Source organism: Hippocampus comes, unplaced genomic scaffold (genome assembly GCF_001891065.2).
Source record: "Hippocampus comes isolate QL1 unplaced genomic scaffold, H_comes_QL1_v1.1 scaffold186, whole genome shotgun sequence".
NCBI classification, from domain to species: Eukaryota; Metazoa; Chordata; class Actinopteri; order Syngnathiformes; family Syngnathidae; genus Hippocampus; species Hippocampus comes.
Genome location: NW_017806236.1, coordinates 1,467,769 through 1,484,286, shown reverse-complemented (window position 1 = coordinate 1,484,286; position 16,518 = coordinate 1,467,769). Strand labels below are relative to the sequence as shown.

Genomic DNA, 16,518 nt, shown 5'->3' with positions numbered 1-16,518 from the left:
ATAATAATAGCAAGAATTTTTAAAGTCCCTATATAGGGGAAGTCAAGTCAAAAATGTTCTTTATAATATATAGTAATCATTTCTAAATGTTTCATGTTTTATTGCGTAATCAGAATGCCTTGTTTGACTTGTGGTGGCGCAGAATACATATTTTTTTAACTTGACTTCCCCTCAAATATTTTATGTTTTCAAAAGACAAAATCACAACACATGAGGTACTATACAGTTAAAATTAAATCAGGATCTTTGGGAGATTGCGTATGAAATCAATATGTGTTTTTTAATACATTTTTTGGGTTAATAAACCATCAACGTGAACCCTTGATAATTTCGCTGAATCATATATTCATAATATTTTAGGAAACCCCATATTCTGTTGAGTATAATTCTGTTCTTTAAAAGCCCTTTTAATAATAAACATCTTACTTCTATTCAGGAAATAACAGCTCAGTCACTTAAAAATTCTAGCGAGTTTCCAGTAATATCATCATTAACACGATGTTTGGACATCCTTGGGAAGGTGCAAATTCGGCCTATCGTCCCTATGCCCCTAAATTAATTGAGCTCATCTAAATGTAATGGAGCTCATCAGAAGAAGGGCTTTGGGAGCTATTTTGCACATTACTTGCTTGTTAACACGTGTGCTAGAGAGTTACAGCTCCAAGGAGGCCGCAAAAAGCACCATCAAGCTTACCGTCACGGTAATAATTGTCTTGGTTGGGGAAAGGTCGGAGTAAATACGACAAACATCCAAAAGGATTCAGCCTTCGCCTTCCCACATTGCTTGGAGGTCAGATTATGACAAGTGGGGGGGGAAGAAAACCATTCCCTGCCGGGTCAACAACAGCAACGTGTGACTATCGATCTTGTCACTCAGAATGGGGAGCCATTTTGCGGGAAAACATCCCAGAATGGATCGTTTCACACAAAATTCAAGTGGAGCTGATTCCTCTCCCCTGTGGAATGTGTCACTTTGTTGCATTTAAAATGAAGTGGGGGTTCATGTTCCCCATCTCCGTACTCTCTTTCATCTGGAATTCATAGTTGCCAGCAGGTGGGAACGCGACTCCATAGCGAGATTGTTTTACGGTAATGTGGTGTGAATGAGATGAGGACGCATTGCAACAGTATTGATCACCGCACTGAGGTGTAGTATGCTTGGATCTATGTGAGTGTGTTTCAGGTGTATGTACAATTACTGGGGTCTTGCGTCAGTCCCTTCGGAAAATAGAAATTCCCTGAGGTCGCATACAACTGAATTTGCTGAATATTTCGGGTACAACGCCATAGAAATATTCGTAGCACACTGAATGAAAAATAATCCTTTGGCTCCATCGGATTTACTTAACTCAGCTACGTACATTTTAATCATGTGCAACTGAAAGTTAACGTTTTTTTTTCCCAAAGTACTGTATATCGAATGATATCTTAATATACTTCACAAGATCTCAGGTAGATGGGCATCAAGGACTTAAGTCTGAGCATGTGATGGGGGTTGGGCACCATTTATTCCAAAAGTAGCAGCATGGTGGTTGATTGGGTAGCATGCTGCCCTCACAGTGCAGAGGTGCAGGGTTCGATTCCGGTCCTGGCCTTCCTGTGTAGAGTTTACACACACTAAACTCAGACCTTTCAAAGAGTACGTCAAAATATGGCGTTTTTCTTTGGCTTTGATTCCTAAAGCATGACAAAGACTTTGTCATCAATGATACACTGTATGAACATGTCTAAATCTACTGTCGGTGTTGACTATATTCAATGTTTTTTTTTAAATGATGCAATGTAGATGCCATCCTGCTTACTTTCTTCATCTTTCGTGTGATTCCCTTAAACCATCGCTCATGTTTGTTACCACATCATCTTCAGTCGATTTGTCAGATTGCCACAGGCCAGGACTTTTAATGAAGCGGGGAGGACCTTAATTACTCATTTCCTGTTAATATGGACTCGGTTATTGATTAGAATATATAGGAAATCAATGACAGGCCTATCACCTGGTGCAATTAAGTGTGGAATAGGTCATCTGTCAGCTGGAGGTCTGAACTCTGACCCTTGAACGGAATCAGAAGCTGTCTATTATCAAGCCTGTCATGTGTTCATGGGGGCAGCAGATTGAGGTGATTACTGACACGGTAAAACTCTTGAATGAAAGGCCAAAGGAACACAGACATTAATTGATCATTTGGCTGCGGGATAAAGCCACACAGAAAGGAGGAGACACAGCAGATGTCTCAGCATTCAACAGAAGAAACTACGAAGCATTTTCACCTGAATGGTGTGCAGCCAAGCATTCGCTAAGTGATCAAGAGGCGTGGACTGTCACGTCAGAGCACAAAGAATCAAATGTGGGTCAGTTTTGTTGACTACGCCACCGTGGACAAACGCATTAATTACAACTTCTTTGTGCTCACGCTCTAAATGCAACAAAAATTAGAATGGTGGCATCTGGATTTAAAATCAGGTACTAGATACATCCGACCTGTAAAAGTAGTTTGAGTTCCAGAAGTGTGAGTTGTGTTTTTGATCTCTGCGTATACGAACACCTTGTTCTTCTCCCCCCCTTTCCTCCAAGGCCTCCCCTTACCTTCCGTAGGTAATTTACAACCCCGTAGAAAATGAGTTCTTTTGGCCGTCTGCGTCCATGCAGTCCATCATGCTCCTCATAGCGCTATGCTGCCACCAACCTTCCCACAATATCGGCTATAAAACTGCGCCGCAGTCACATTTTAATGCAGTGACAGACTGGCTTTGGCCTTTTTGAAGGACGCTGGGTGTCTGTGGCTTTAATTCAAACACTCACGGACGCTGCGTGGACACTCAATCAGAAACCAAGTGCTATCGGCAAGGGCAGGACATGATCAAGTGTAATTTGTGTTACATCCAGAGGCACCCACCACCATTTTTTAAATTGTTTTATTTTTTTTTCAACAATTTGAGCTCATTCTCATCCTGGGATGTCAAACAGCAATTTTGTCTGAACAGATGTTTAAAGTTCACTGTTGCAATGAATGGGAGTAAACAAACCCTTTTATTTATCATTCATTTCACCCAAACATTATAAACAAAACTCAGAGGCATATGTTGTTTATCCTCTGCTTAAAATGACAATTATTACTGCAAGTTCCTGAGTCACTAAGAGTAGTGTTGTAAAACTCTTCAAGTTTGTGTCTCCGTGACTGTATCATACTGACACCCACAAGTCGTGTACATCAGAAGGTGCTAAAATGACTTCATCATGACTGTAAAGCTGCAAAATTCTTTACATGATATAAATTTATGCTGTAACAATGTTTTTTAAAGTCTCATTTCGTAGATTGCTATTTTTCCTTTTGGAAAAAACACTGGAACAGAAAAAGGAAATTAATTTCCATTCATTTCAAAGGAAAAAAGTGATTTGAGATCCACTTGTTTTGTGATGCAAGCGTGATCACAGAACAAATTAAATTTGTATATCAAGTTACTAATAAATGTCTTGTTTAAAAAATACCCCTACATGGCCAGAGACACTTGTATTTTCTCCCACCGTTGACTATCAAATTCAAGCTTGATTAAAGTTGCCATTACACCTGAGAGAGGTGTCATGTCATCAGGCTGCCACATATCAAATAAAACTAAAAAGAGACAAAATTACAACGCAGCCGCCAAGGTCACCTGTTGAATTCCTCCCAAGAGGGAACACCAGGAAGGTGTCACTGCGGGGGACAATTTACTCGTGAAGATGGAGGCTCTGAATTGGAACTCGTGTGCGTGCGTTATTTAGAGTGCGACTGAATGACTTTGATAAGGTCAACCGGGGGGGCCCCCTGTCGTGACACAGTCGTGGCCCTCCGTCATCAGCGGGAACACATCACTTCATTGTCATAAATACTGGCACGCAGCAAACAACGCACACCAACACAAAATTACAACCATCCTCATAAGCTGACATGTGCGCAACAGTTAATATGTTTGCTGGCAGAGAGAGAAATCCAGTAAATCTGTTTGGCTACACCAAAGTCCCCCGCGGAATCTTTTTTTTTTTTTTTCCGTCAGCCTGACCATAAAAGTCTCTGTCAGACAAGTGCATTAATTTCGGCTTTTTGCGATTACTGCCAAAATGCTTCATTCTGTTTTTTTCTGAAACACTGAAGTGAAATTGGCTTGTTTTCCTTTTTTTTAAGAGGACACCCGCCGAGGGGAGTAGAAAAAAGCAGTCATTTATTGTGCTAGTTGAGGAAGGCTCAAACATTAAACAGCAGTTGATGTGTATCAAGTGACTGAATTTTCATCTGTGTGAAATTTCTCTCATTTGAGTGGTACTTCTATGTTATTTGACAGAATGCACTCTGTGTGAAGCACTTGACTGGTCCTATTTTTTATTTATTTTTTAATCTACTTGTTTCCAGCACTAGCGGCTAATTGCTTCTGACTAAAAAGGCATGTGGCTTGAATTGACAGCACGCCTACTGAACGGAAAAGACCACATGTGTATTTGTGTGTGACTACCGAAGGCAAAAGATAACATGTCACTCACAATTGCAATAAAGCAATATGAGACTAAACATGCTATTCAAGAAATCTAACGATGAAAAGAACACACAAAGTATTACAAATATACTAACTGTACAGTATTATATGATACCCCGCTATTGGCCGACAAACAATTTTAGGGTGCACGGCGCTCCAAGCCCACAATCCCAGAGGATCGGCTCCAGCTCATTCATGACTCTATTGATCATCTTTAAAATAAATGTCATTATTAAACAGAAATGGTTTTCAGATGATTGAATTGTTAAAAAGAATGCAACAGAGATCTGAGGATGCTGCCCTATATGTCGATGTCTTTTTGTTAACGTAGTTTCGATTTGATTTTGGCTGTTTTATGCTCTGCCATGACCTCCTGTGCCCTATTTCATGTGTACTAGTTAGATTTTCATTTTCACCTGTTCTCGTCAGCCCTATTCCTGGTAGCAAGCAATCAGCTCCCTCCAGCTACTCGTGTCTTGTCGGGGTGTGCCTCGTTGTCTCGTCAATTTGTTTGTATTTATTCCCTTGCTTTCTCTCAAGCCATGTCCACACGAAAATGGAGCCAAAATTGTTCATTAAAAAAAATCTGATTAACACTGATTCATTTTAAAAAATGTGTGTGAACACCAGAAGGCGCTGAGGATGCTGAAAGGCTGTAATGTGTCAGTCTGAAATGGCGCTGTAGCACAGCCACAGGAAGTCTCCAAATAGGAGAAGAAGCGAAGGTATAAAAGAAGATGCGAAGATTACTTATTGCAATAATGGAGGGTAATTGAACACAAAGTGGAGCTTCTGCTTCGAGTCATCACACAGTTATCCGTAGAGATGGGCGGGTGAAGTTTCATGAAGCTTTGAGGCTTCAAATTCAGAGCTTTGGTGCTTCATTGAAAGCAAAATTAGGAACATCGAGTGGAAGAGTGAAGTCAAAAGCATCCTTTGTCACTAAAGAGTGAAATGTTCACTTCCTCTTACCTTTCAGCAATAAAAGTGAAAATGAATATGATAACAATTAAAGTATCACTTATCGAATATAAATAAAATAAAATACAGGAATTTTAGCAAATACCAGCTCTACAGTAAAATTGGCATATCGCTGCCAATGATGACACACGATTGATTGGGCAGAGATTCCCTGTATATAACATTATAAGAGGTGGCCATTTGTAGCCCAGTGCCCTCCAGCTGACTCCATAGCCTGCTTAGCATCCAGTCTGTGCTCCAACGGAGGGAAGAACACCCGTTCTGTCAGCTCATAAAGTATTCCCACAGCCGCTGGGTCAAAACAAGGCCAGACATCGCAATGATGAATAGTACTGTCTGCATGTCTTGGTTGGAATACGCATGTCTGAACAAACCTGGGTATTCATTTGCCATACCTCTTTCAGCCATTGAAAACATACACACACACACAGTACACAAAAAATGACTCACAAGAAGTTGACGCAGCCAGTGCCAGGGGGTGGTGCGATCCAGACAAAACTGAAACTGGTTGAAGGCTGGTGGCTCACATGGGAAGCAACCACACTGCAGACAAACTGGGTGCCGCTAAACTGATGCTCTGGCATCCCACCTGGAGGAAACACAGAAAGATGGTGATCACATGAATGTCTGTTTTTTACACAACTGAAAACAAAACCTCTGCACCTGTAGCCCTCCATTGTGCCACCAGCGCAGGATTACGCCTTTTGAACTTTTAAGGCCAATATCGCTGGATATTGCCCCAAAACAATAGTGAACCGAGTGATGTTGTTCCATCCTCTGGTATGCCAACATTTGATTTGATTTTTTTTCATTCACCCTTGCAGATAAAGCCTATTTCCTTCTCTGCCTTTCTTTGTCCATTCCTCATTCATTGTGTCATTCTCCCGTTCCGTGCCACCTGACATAACCATTGCTCTTATCCATGTTCGCCCTTGATTGTACCGGAGAAATTACATCATGTGCATAATCTTCATGTCACATCGGGCCAAGGCGCGGTACTGGCTGATTCATCAATAGCTACGCAGACATTTCGAGAGCGTTAATATTTTACTGAAACGAGATGGCTGTCGTGTCAGCAGAGAGGTATCTGGGCCTCGTGGTAAATATACAGCTGCGGTAAATATTCAGATGCAAAAGATAATTGTGTGATAATTCTGGGAATTCATCATCCTCCTACACCTCCAAGTCCACATTTGGAGGCCAGCATGCACGCACAGCAAACAGGACGGTTAATAAAAAAGTCTGTTTCAACTATAAAGATGTACTGTGAACTATATCGCCTGCGCATATGACCCGGCCCTTCCCCAATGCACCCCTCAGTCGTAACTGAACACACGGAGAACATAATCATGCTCATGGAATGATTAATAACACCGAAGCCGTTATATCCCGCCTATCACTGTTCAAAACATTATGCAAAATGGTGTGTGCGCGACTCGAAACAAATGACATCAAGGGAAATCATTCCAGCCGTTGCCGCCTGTAATAACATTGACCCCGCAGTTTACGTAAATGTGACGTTGGCAGCACTATAAATCTTCCAATTCAACTCTGCCACCTGCACGTGAGTATGTGTGCTTTGCATTCATTCACTTGCTCGCCAAATGTTCACCAACTTGTAAACTGCACTGTGCAAAGACTACCAACTACCAGCAAAGACAACCAAGTGGATTGCTGTGGAATTCTGAATGGGCACAAACATTGGGGGGGTGTCATGATATCCCTTACATGTAAAGTCTCACAAAATTTCTAATTTAGCTCCAACGTATGGCAGATATGTCATATAACTGTAGATAACTTCTTTTCACACGCATGTGCAGGATGCTCGTGCAGTGAGACAACAGGGCGACAGTTGTACAGAAGTGGGCGTAAAAGCTTCTCCCGTAGAACCACTTGACTCACGACGATGTTCGTGTGAAAACGTATGTGATGCTGTATGAGCACATGCGATTAACGACGCGTGTGGCAAAGCAACATTTTGCTCATACAAAGACACTACCGCAGTGTATAATGACACATTTACAGATAATCACGTTGGTTACAAGCCCTTAGTATGTGGCCACAAGTCACTCTTAAATACATTCAGGGAAAAAAAAACCCACAAACACTTTTGTTGAGGGCTTTGCATTGTTGATCCCTTCAGTGTGACGTGTTTACCGTTAGCAAACACTCTGGGAAGCATACAATGAAACACAAGTGCACGTTTCTTACTTTTAAACTGGCTATGGCACTTAATGCAGCACTCGAGGCAATAATTGTAGACTTCTATAGAAGAAAATACTTGCTTTCAACACAAATCCTATTTGGAAAGGAACACAATTGCAGTCGACAGTCAACAGAAGCTGACGCACAACATCAAATTGTGGGTTCTAAGAGAACATGTGAAGTATTTGTCTCCTGAGAAAAAACAACAACGACAAAAACAAAAAAACTCTAATGTGGGATCTTACAAGCCAGAAAGAAGTCGAGTTCAATCCAGAGAGAATTTTTTGGCAAATGCTCGCCAACAAATGCACACCAACAATGCCCACATCACAGAGAGACACGCTGGAAAAGAGAGGAAAATAAGTGGTTGCAGAGAAGTTGAGGTGGAGATGAAAAGGAATACTGACGCACTCCAGGACAACTCAGAAAATGACTCTTCCCATTGGGAAAAATACACTCGGGCATAAAATGCAAATAACCAAACTAGCCCTCTTTCATGTTGAGGAGAGAGTGGGAGAAAAGATCACTAGTATTCAATGAAATCCAAACAGCAAATGTTTCGGTTCAACAATACGCTTTGGAGAGCCGACACGCTTGGCTCTTCACAGGCGGGTGAGCGAAGGAGGAGACACAGGCGCTTTCATCACTGTGAAATGCAAATATATAACAAAAACGCTAAACCCCTGTGACCATACCCTTGTTCATTTACTCTTCTGTTCAATAACAAAGTAACATATTTCAACAACTGATGTTGGATTTCTTCAACATTTCTCAAAACTGCTCATTTAAGTGTGGCCCATACAAAGATGCTAACAGAGGATTGCTTTTCTCTCTTTTGTCAACATTGAAAGATGACATTCTTTCATTTCTCAGTTACTTAAAAAAAAAAATACATGAATCCTGTTGCCAAACTCCGGCTTAAGTAAGGGTTGCAAAACATTCAGCGCTTTCTGCTGACCTTAGGTAATTAAATTTAACTTGTTTTCAGGGTTTGTAACCCCACCTAGGTCAATTCATGATTCGTGTTATTCCTGTGTGTTGCATGGCATAACTGCGCCGCTGTGGGAGTGGTCACAGCCGCCTTCAATCATGACCAATCAAAGCAGTTTGTTTCGTTCCCTTTAAATGTGGTGCGCTTGTCAGGCACGAGAGTCTCGACAGCGGAAACACTGGGAGACAGCCACACACACACACACACACACACACACACACACACACACACGCACACATTGCTAACACTTATGCCAGAGAGAAAACGAATGAAATGTTCATTGTCACTTTGGAATTGTGAAGAACTTTGAAAATCTTGAAAGATTAAGAATCTTTATCGTTCTTTCAAATGAAGGACCCAAGCAAATGTAATTTAGTAGCGATCAACATTAAAGTTTGTTCAACCTTTGTAGCAACTGACACAAACACACATTATGTATTTCTCAAATAAATCTCATTTTTTAATATACTTGTTGTCTTGGTTTCCCTGGACAAGACAGGGCTCCACAAGCAGGTCGCTACAAGGCCATCTTGCTCGGTTATCAGACACACATTTTTTCAGTCAACTAGCACACGTGCAAATATGAGTGGGCTAGGCACAATCAAACAAAAAAAAAAAGCAACACTGTTTTCCCGTGCAGATCATAAGCTGTCAGTAGTGATTAATGGCAAAAGGATATGACCTCCTCACGGCCGCAGTGCACCTGGCTATGGACCAATCTTTCATAAATATGTACAATTACATGCTTGAATTCACTCCAAAGACATGAAAATGAGCTCATTTCTAGAGGAATGTGGGCAATTAATGTGGCATTTGTTTCTCCCTGTGCTAATATCTACTACTAATTGTGGTCAACAACATAGTTGCAATGTGCTCACCGGTGACTTCAGATGTCTGCACATTTTTCTCCCCTAAGTGGATGTACATTCACTTAAATATGTCAACACTTTCAGCAAATTCGCATCTGTCTTTGTCCTCTTTGGCATCTGTCTTTTGTGACACAGCATTTTTATCAGTCTGCCCCCCTCCCCGCCATCTCACGAGGCAAAGCTCACAGCCACCGCTTTCCACAGCCAAGCGCCAAATCACAAATCAAGTCAACTAAATGGAATGAGAATCTTTCGATGGAGCAGATGGACGATTGGTTGCCCATCCTGGCACTGACTTCACACTGCAAGGGCAGCAGGTGCCAGCGCATTGGCACTAGAAATCACAGTTAGAGAAAAGCACCCTTCAAATTGGTGGGCACAAATGCTATTTATACAGTAAGCAGCATTCCGCATCTGGCGAGGAGCTAATATCTATTCATGCTGAAGTTCAAAAGTATTCCTCATTCTAATTAGCTCCTGCACTAAAGCACACTATCATACACAGAAGTTAAATGTGCAGTGAGCAGATCAGATCATTTCAATTTTTCTCTTTACAAAAATTGCTCCTTCGTTAAACAGTGAGAGGTTAATTTTAAAGTCCCAGATTGATCTTTATGATGCAAATATATGTATCTTGTGCTCCAAGGTCACTTAGTGTGTTTATGATGCGTGCCCATGCAATACTCACACTTGATAACATCGAAAAAAAAAAAAAATCCCAGGAACACAGACCTGTTCATTAACAACTCCTAATTAATGGGGTAGTCTTTAAAAGCTGCTGGAGCATTCCGATATATATAAAAGGGCCGTGGATGTATGGGAATCTGCCGACATAGAGGCAGAAGGCGTCTGTCAACATGAAGACAAGGCCACACAATGGTGACATTAAATGATACATCACACAAGCCCTGGCAGCTCCAGGAGGGTCTCCGTACGCTTTTGTGCTGCTGAATGAGCCACTGTGATACGTGTATGGCTTTGTGTGTTGTGATGCATTCAACCAGTCTTTCGTCTCATGGCTGTGAACTTGACTGCGCTCCGCCATTGGCCGGGACTGGCATCCATCTATGTTTGTACCGCGGAGATGGCCAGGAAGAAGCTGTGCATTAATGTGGGTGGTGAAAGATGCCAGTGGTCGGCAAAAGAAGGGGTATGGCATATTGTGGGAAAATGTGAGTGGAGGGGCGAGAGAAAGGGACACCTGGGGGTGAGATGCTTACTGTGCACCATTGAATGTTTTCTACCAATTTCCTTTAAAGGCATACAAAGATGTGAAAATGTTCTTTTATCCTAAAATACAAACATATTTTGAATGGACAATACCCAAATTCAATACTTTTATTTAGTCCTGCATGTCTCACAGCATCCGTTGAGGGTTGTCGAACACAAGGCAGGACAAGTACACAATGATAACATACTTATACTTAAAAGAGTTTTCTCCCAACATAGTGTCAAATACCAAACAACACCAGAGTAAAAAGTATAGACTACACAAGCAGCACTGAGCACGTTTCAAGAGTCTTACGAGCATAAATGATGAATGGAGCATAGCGAGGCTTAATAATATTCCCCCTGAATGTGTCATCATTGAAATTAATGTTGTTCTGAATGAAACAAAGTGTTGTTTTGGAGCTGCACCCTGTTTGATGAATGACACTTTCACCTTAATGTGCAGCCATTACCATCCATCTCACAGGGCATTTCTCAAACACACATGCACATATATTATGTACTGTATATTTCTATGTGTTCATGCAACGAGATACTCAAGCGTGCCACATTTACTGCTCGGTAAACAGTAATGAAAATAATGACGTCCGAAGACCAAGATTTGGTGGGCTACAAGAAACCGCGAAAATATCACGCTAGACCTCAGATCATGTCCAAGGATTTTAGCATATCTCTGTTAATTGAAGCCGCCACAGAAGGGCAACAGTAAAAGCATGGATGGGGAAAAAAATGTCATCAAAGAACCGGCAATTGACCGTGTGCTGACAGAACAGCCTCTGCCCTGGCTGCTCAACGTACAGCACACAATATGCAAAATATGGCTCAGTCAACAATATTATTAATAGAATGGAGAGAACATCAATCAGAAAGTGAGTTGAAAATAGTCGTTCATATGAACCATCTCCAAAGCATGTCGAGTGATCTATCAGATTCTCGCTCCAAACACTTGAATGGCAGTTGGCAATGTTACTTAAAACATTGCCTGCGCAGTTAATAAAAAGGTTTATAAAGGCGAGTTGACCGGTGTCCCAGAAGGGATTGAGTCCCACTTCAGATGTTCCAATGCAATATTTTACAGGCATTAGTTCTACGGCATGTAACAGTAGAAGCTGACAGCGGAAAGTTGACATTTCGATAAGGAAGCTTTGCAAATGTAAGAACATGGTGGACTGTTGCTCCCTCAAATAGCGAGGTGTGTTCATTTCTTTCTATTAGTCAGTCATCAGCGTTTCAACAAATTTTAACTGCCACCATCTGAGCTCACACTCTGATTTGATTATGTACAGAAGTCTACTATTAATTTGGACCAGGTCAAGATCAAGATGAGAGCGTTATATAATTCATCAGGGTGGAGCGTGACCGACTGAAAGGCCATGTTGGACTTGGTGCCGGTGGACTGACCGGTGCCTGCGGAGGCACAACCATGGGATGTCGGCCAACTGTGAGCCAGAGGAGAAACTTTCCACACGGCGTGGCAAAGTCACCAAGTTGCCATTCCGTTTGTCCTTGTGCACCCACTTTTCCCTCTCCATCCCGCTACATGTCCATCCATCAGTGACAGCCATGAGCCTTCTGAGGATGTGTGTCACCGTGGCTTGGCAGGCACACATCACAGCAGCTTTACCGGCAGGCGCCGAGTGCTAATTTGATTTTTAATTCAACGCGACTCCTGGACTAATAGTTTGAGCCGGGGATTAATTAATCTGATTTGACTTGTGCTAATTTCTAGCACCCGCGTCCGTGCGGCGCCAGACGGCAAATAAACAAACTGGTGGGGCTGCGCTCTCGCGGGCTGTGTGCTGACATACATGTTGGGAATGAGCGACACCCACGGCGACAGGTGAAGGGCCAGCGCAAAGCCAACGGGAAGCAAAGCATGTCGCCCTTGCTCCGCATCATGCATGTGACATGCTAATTGCGTTTTACTGTGACTTATTGTGAATATAGACAAGGTTTGAAGCTGAGAGGCAGAGGACTAATGATGATCAGAGTCTGGCTCCGGAGGAGAGCGAAAAACAGAGGAGTTTAAGAACTATTTTTATGTCAAATATGGGTCAGATTGAATCTGGGTGAGCAGAGGGGATCTTTGAGGCTTTAAAAGAGTGGACAGAGAGATTCGATCAAGTCCTTTTGGAGAGAAGAAATCTGTAGAATCACCACACATCCTCCTCATCTTGCAGCAGAGAGCACTTCAACTCCTTTAACACTCCCTGCAAGGGAACTTTAAATATGAATAGTGCTCAGAGGCCGAGAAGGCTTTGTAAAATCACTTTTCCTGCGTTTGCACGCTGAGCCCACTGCTGCCTACTCATTTTGAAAGGTGCATGTGGAGGTATGGAACATGACACCACAGAAGACACACTTCAAAGTCAACTCGCCTCTTGTGCTGGAACTGACGCAAACCCGGTTGTGTGCACAGAAATACTAGTCTCGAACTCAAATGCCGTCTATATTTCTACCTCTCCTGCTTTCTGGCATGGAACCAATCTCTCAGCGTGGCAGAAAATAACTCCAGTTCAAGTGAGACCACACATTGAAGCAACGGCCTACGCCTGCTGCTTTCCAACAGGGAAAAAAAAAATGAAATGGAATAATACATATTAGAAAATGGCCAGTACACAGATGCAAGCTGCTTTGAAATCTATCACAGGCCGCCATTCTGCCTTGTTTGCATGCAGGAACCACAGCAAAGCTTAAAATGTGCTTACAAATTAGCTGACATATTATAAGGGTTATGCATGTTTGTGGTCAAGCACGCAGGACCAAAGACAAGCACATCTAATGAAGGTCCAGTGAACAGCGGGGGAAAGTGAAAGGTGTACCTCCATCTCACCTGAGAGGAACGAACTATTCTGCTGGGAGGTACGGCCATTGCTAATGCGCTGGTCTCGACTCTGCTCTTGATATCGCTTGAATTAATCATGGAGACAGTTCTTCTCTGAATTCTTTGAAGGTGCGTTCGCTTTTAACTCTCAGGCAGGGGAGCTTAGCACACGGACGGACTTGGCTTGTGATGCATCATCACCCAAGTGTCCTTGGGATTCAGAGGAGGAGCCCAATGTTGAGCCACCTGTTTTTAGCCTCTAGTCATTGTGAAGGAGACGGAAAGAAGACTCATGAGGAGGAGGCCAGCAGTCCCAGTTGATCTCCACTCCCAAGTTTGTGCCTCAGAGAGCACAAATAAGCCCTGCTCCTGACAACTCATTTCATCTTCTACACTAATGAATCCGTCACGAGGAGCCGTGCACCTTGCGACGTCGCAGCGCTGAGCGGGCAAAAAGTAATGGCTAAGTCATCATCATAATGATTAACATCCTCACCACTTCTGCTACTGCTGCTGCCAGCACCAGCTCGCTTCCCTTCTTTTCACCTACTAGCCAAGCATCAACAGTTTGGGACTCTTAAGAATGGGTGTCGGCGTTCAAGGTTATTGTAATGAAGGGTGTCAGAGCAAATGTGTGCATCTTGAATGTGAGGATGTGTTGCGGAGTGAATAGATAAGTTAGAGCGTGCGGAGGCTCTTGCGGTGGTGAGAGTGTGTGTCTGAGCAAGCGTAAGTGGCGCAGTCAGGGAGCTGTCAGCAGAGAACCAGGAAGCAGGCTGATCACAGGGATGCAACGTGTTTGAAGTCTCCCAGGGACTGACAGCTTCTCTCCCTCATGGGAGCGCCTTCCCTCGCCCCTTCCTTCGCCCTGCACCACCCTTTCGCTACAGCATTCCACCTTTGCCTGCACATGCACGCACACACACACACATACACACTCAGCAGGGAGCTACATGATGAGAAGTGTATTTGTAAGAGTGGTATGTTGGGTATGAGGAAACACACTTGCACTCTCAGGGGAGATGCGGGTGAGAATAGGTCGGGGCTCTGTTCAGCATTGTGAGTGCGTTTGCGTAAATAGCGACATGACGAGCCGCCATCACTCATCAGCCGACATTCAATCGGGCTCGGCTGGTGAGTGGGCGAAGACAGCCGACCTTCAGTCATAAGATGGATGATGGTGGAAACTGCAATTTAAAAACATGATTGCATATACAGTGAATTTTATTTTAAAGGGGAAGTCAAGCCACTGTTCTTTCCAATAATTATGTTGCCCTACGAGTCTAAACACGGCATTTTGATTAATAAGTGTGTTTGTGGAATATGGATTAAGCAGCAAAATGCGCCTGTTTTTTTTTGTCTGTTTGTTTGTTTTTATCCATCTCAAGGGGGATGCTCAGGGCTCAGGTCATGACCAATCACAACTCAACTGTTTAAGAGTTTGGTCATGTCACGTTCTCAAGGTGATCTGTGATTTGTCTTTGCCTGAGCATCTTTGATGTCATTTTCAGTCAACACCGCCAACACAGATGCGAATTGTTCGTTGGTGTGCCTATTGAGTTTTCCATTTTATGTTAGCATTAAGGCAGTGAAGGCATTGTGGTTGCTTGAAATACGCAACGTGTAAGTCTGTTTGTTTTATGTTAGGTTTGACAGTAGCCTTCAGCCGAGATTGGCAACAACCAGCAACTGATCCACAGCTCGTATCAGGAATAGCTCGAAAAAATTTCTGTCACTCAAATCTCAAGCCACCATTGTATGTGTTGCTGCTCCCTGTGTGTTAAAACAGCAGTTTGAAGCTTTATAATTATTATTTATTATTTATAGGTAACATCTACACTAATTTCCATTAGCCTGTCTATGGCGTTTTGCATGACAGTAGTTGTTAGCATTAAGCTAGCAGACTTTTGGTGCCAGCATTTCCTCCTCTTTTGTTTTGGGTGTCAGTTTTACAGCAAACCTCAAATGGAAGTAAAACAACAGCTTGAGGCAAACACACTTTGCCTTATTTGAAGAACTGTGAGAGAGTCTTCTGATATACTCAAGGTGATGCTAAACAACACTCTCCAATTTCTTGACAGCAAGAGTGAGAACAAGTGTTAAGGAAGATTTTCATAAGTGCTATAATAAGTTTATATGGGAAACTGAGGTTCACTGTAACAAGAAAGTGGGCCTGTCTATGTTTCTGTGCGTGTTTTTATGCAGAATGATTGCAATTTTGACCACACACACACACACTAGCTGTCCCCTCCTCCACAGGTCAAGGTGCAGCCGAAATTCATCTCTAATAGCTCGTGCGTGAGCAGGAGGCCATCCGTCATGAGGACAGACTGGGGGCTGAATGTCCCTGTCACTAAGCTGTCGGTTTGTCAGCCAGCCAGTTCCATCATACTGAGATGAGGACTGGCCCTTGCTGGCAAAGAAGAGCAGTGCTGCAAATGCATACAAATATGCAAATTAATAACAAAATAAACATCACCCTGTGAATGAGCCATCCATCAGTGACCGTGTTCCGAGAAGCTTCGCATCGGGACGGCAACACCAATCAGCCACGCAGATACTGGGTGTGATGGAACGCCATCCCATCATGCTCCCATCCGCTCTCTCTCATCCCCCTCCTCACCCCCTGCTTCTCATCGCTCGCCATTTGCCACTTTTCATTCACTCTTTGTCCAAATTCCCCCCCCCCCCCACACACACACACACACGCACTGCACTCATTGCCTTCACTTTAATCTCACCACTTTGCTTGGCTTTTTTGTTCATCAATTTTGGGCCTCTGCAATAAAGACTTTGGTTCATCCCCATAATTTCAACGTTGAGGGAGACTTTTACAAGAGCTTTTTTTTTTTTCCGTGATAGAAAACATTTGGCCATGACAGCAGCAACTGGACCACGAGATATTTATTTCC

The 16,518-nt window shown here is 42.9% G+C and overlaps 1 protein-coding gene across 4 annotated transcripts in view; it reads right to left on the bottom strand.

Annotated features, from left to right (window-relative positions):
* Positions 1-16,518, bottom strand: part of reln (reelin) — an 88,557-nt gene that overhangs the window by 49,117 nt on the left and 22,922 nt on the right. For all 4 annotated transcript variants that reach the window (XM_019857219.1, XM_019857221.1, XM_019857220.1 and 1 more), the window contains exon 3: positions 5,938-6,076. In XM_019857219.1, coding sequence (XP_019712778.1) covers positions 5,938-6,076 — 139 coding nt within the window. The remainder of the gene's footprint in view (positions 1-5,937; positions 6,077-16,518) is intronic.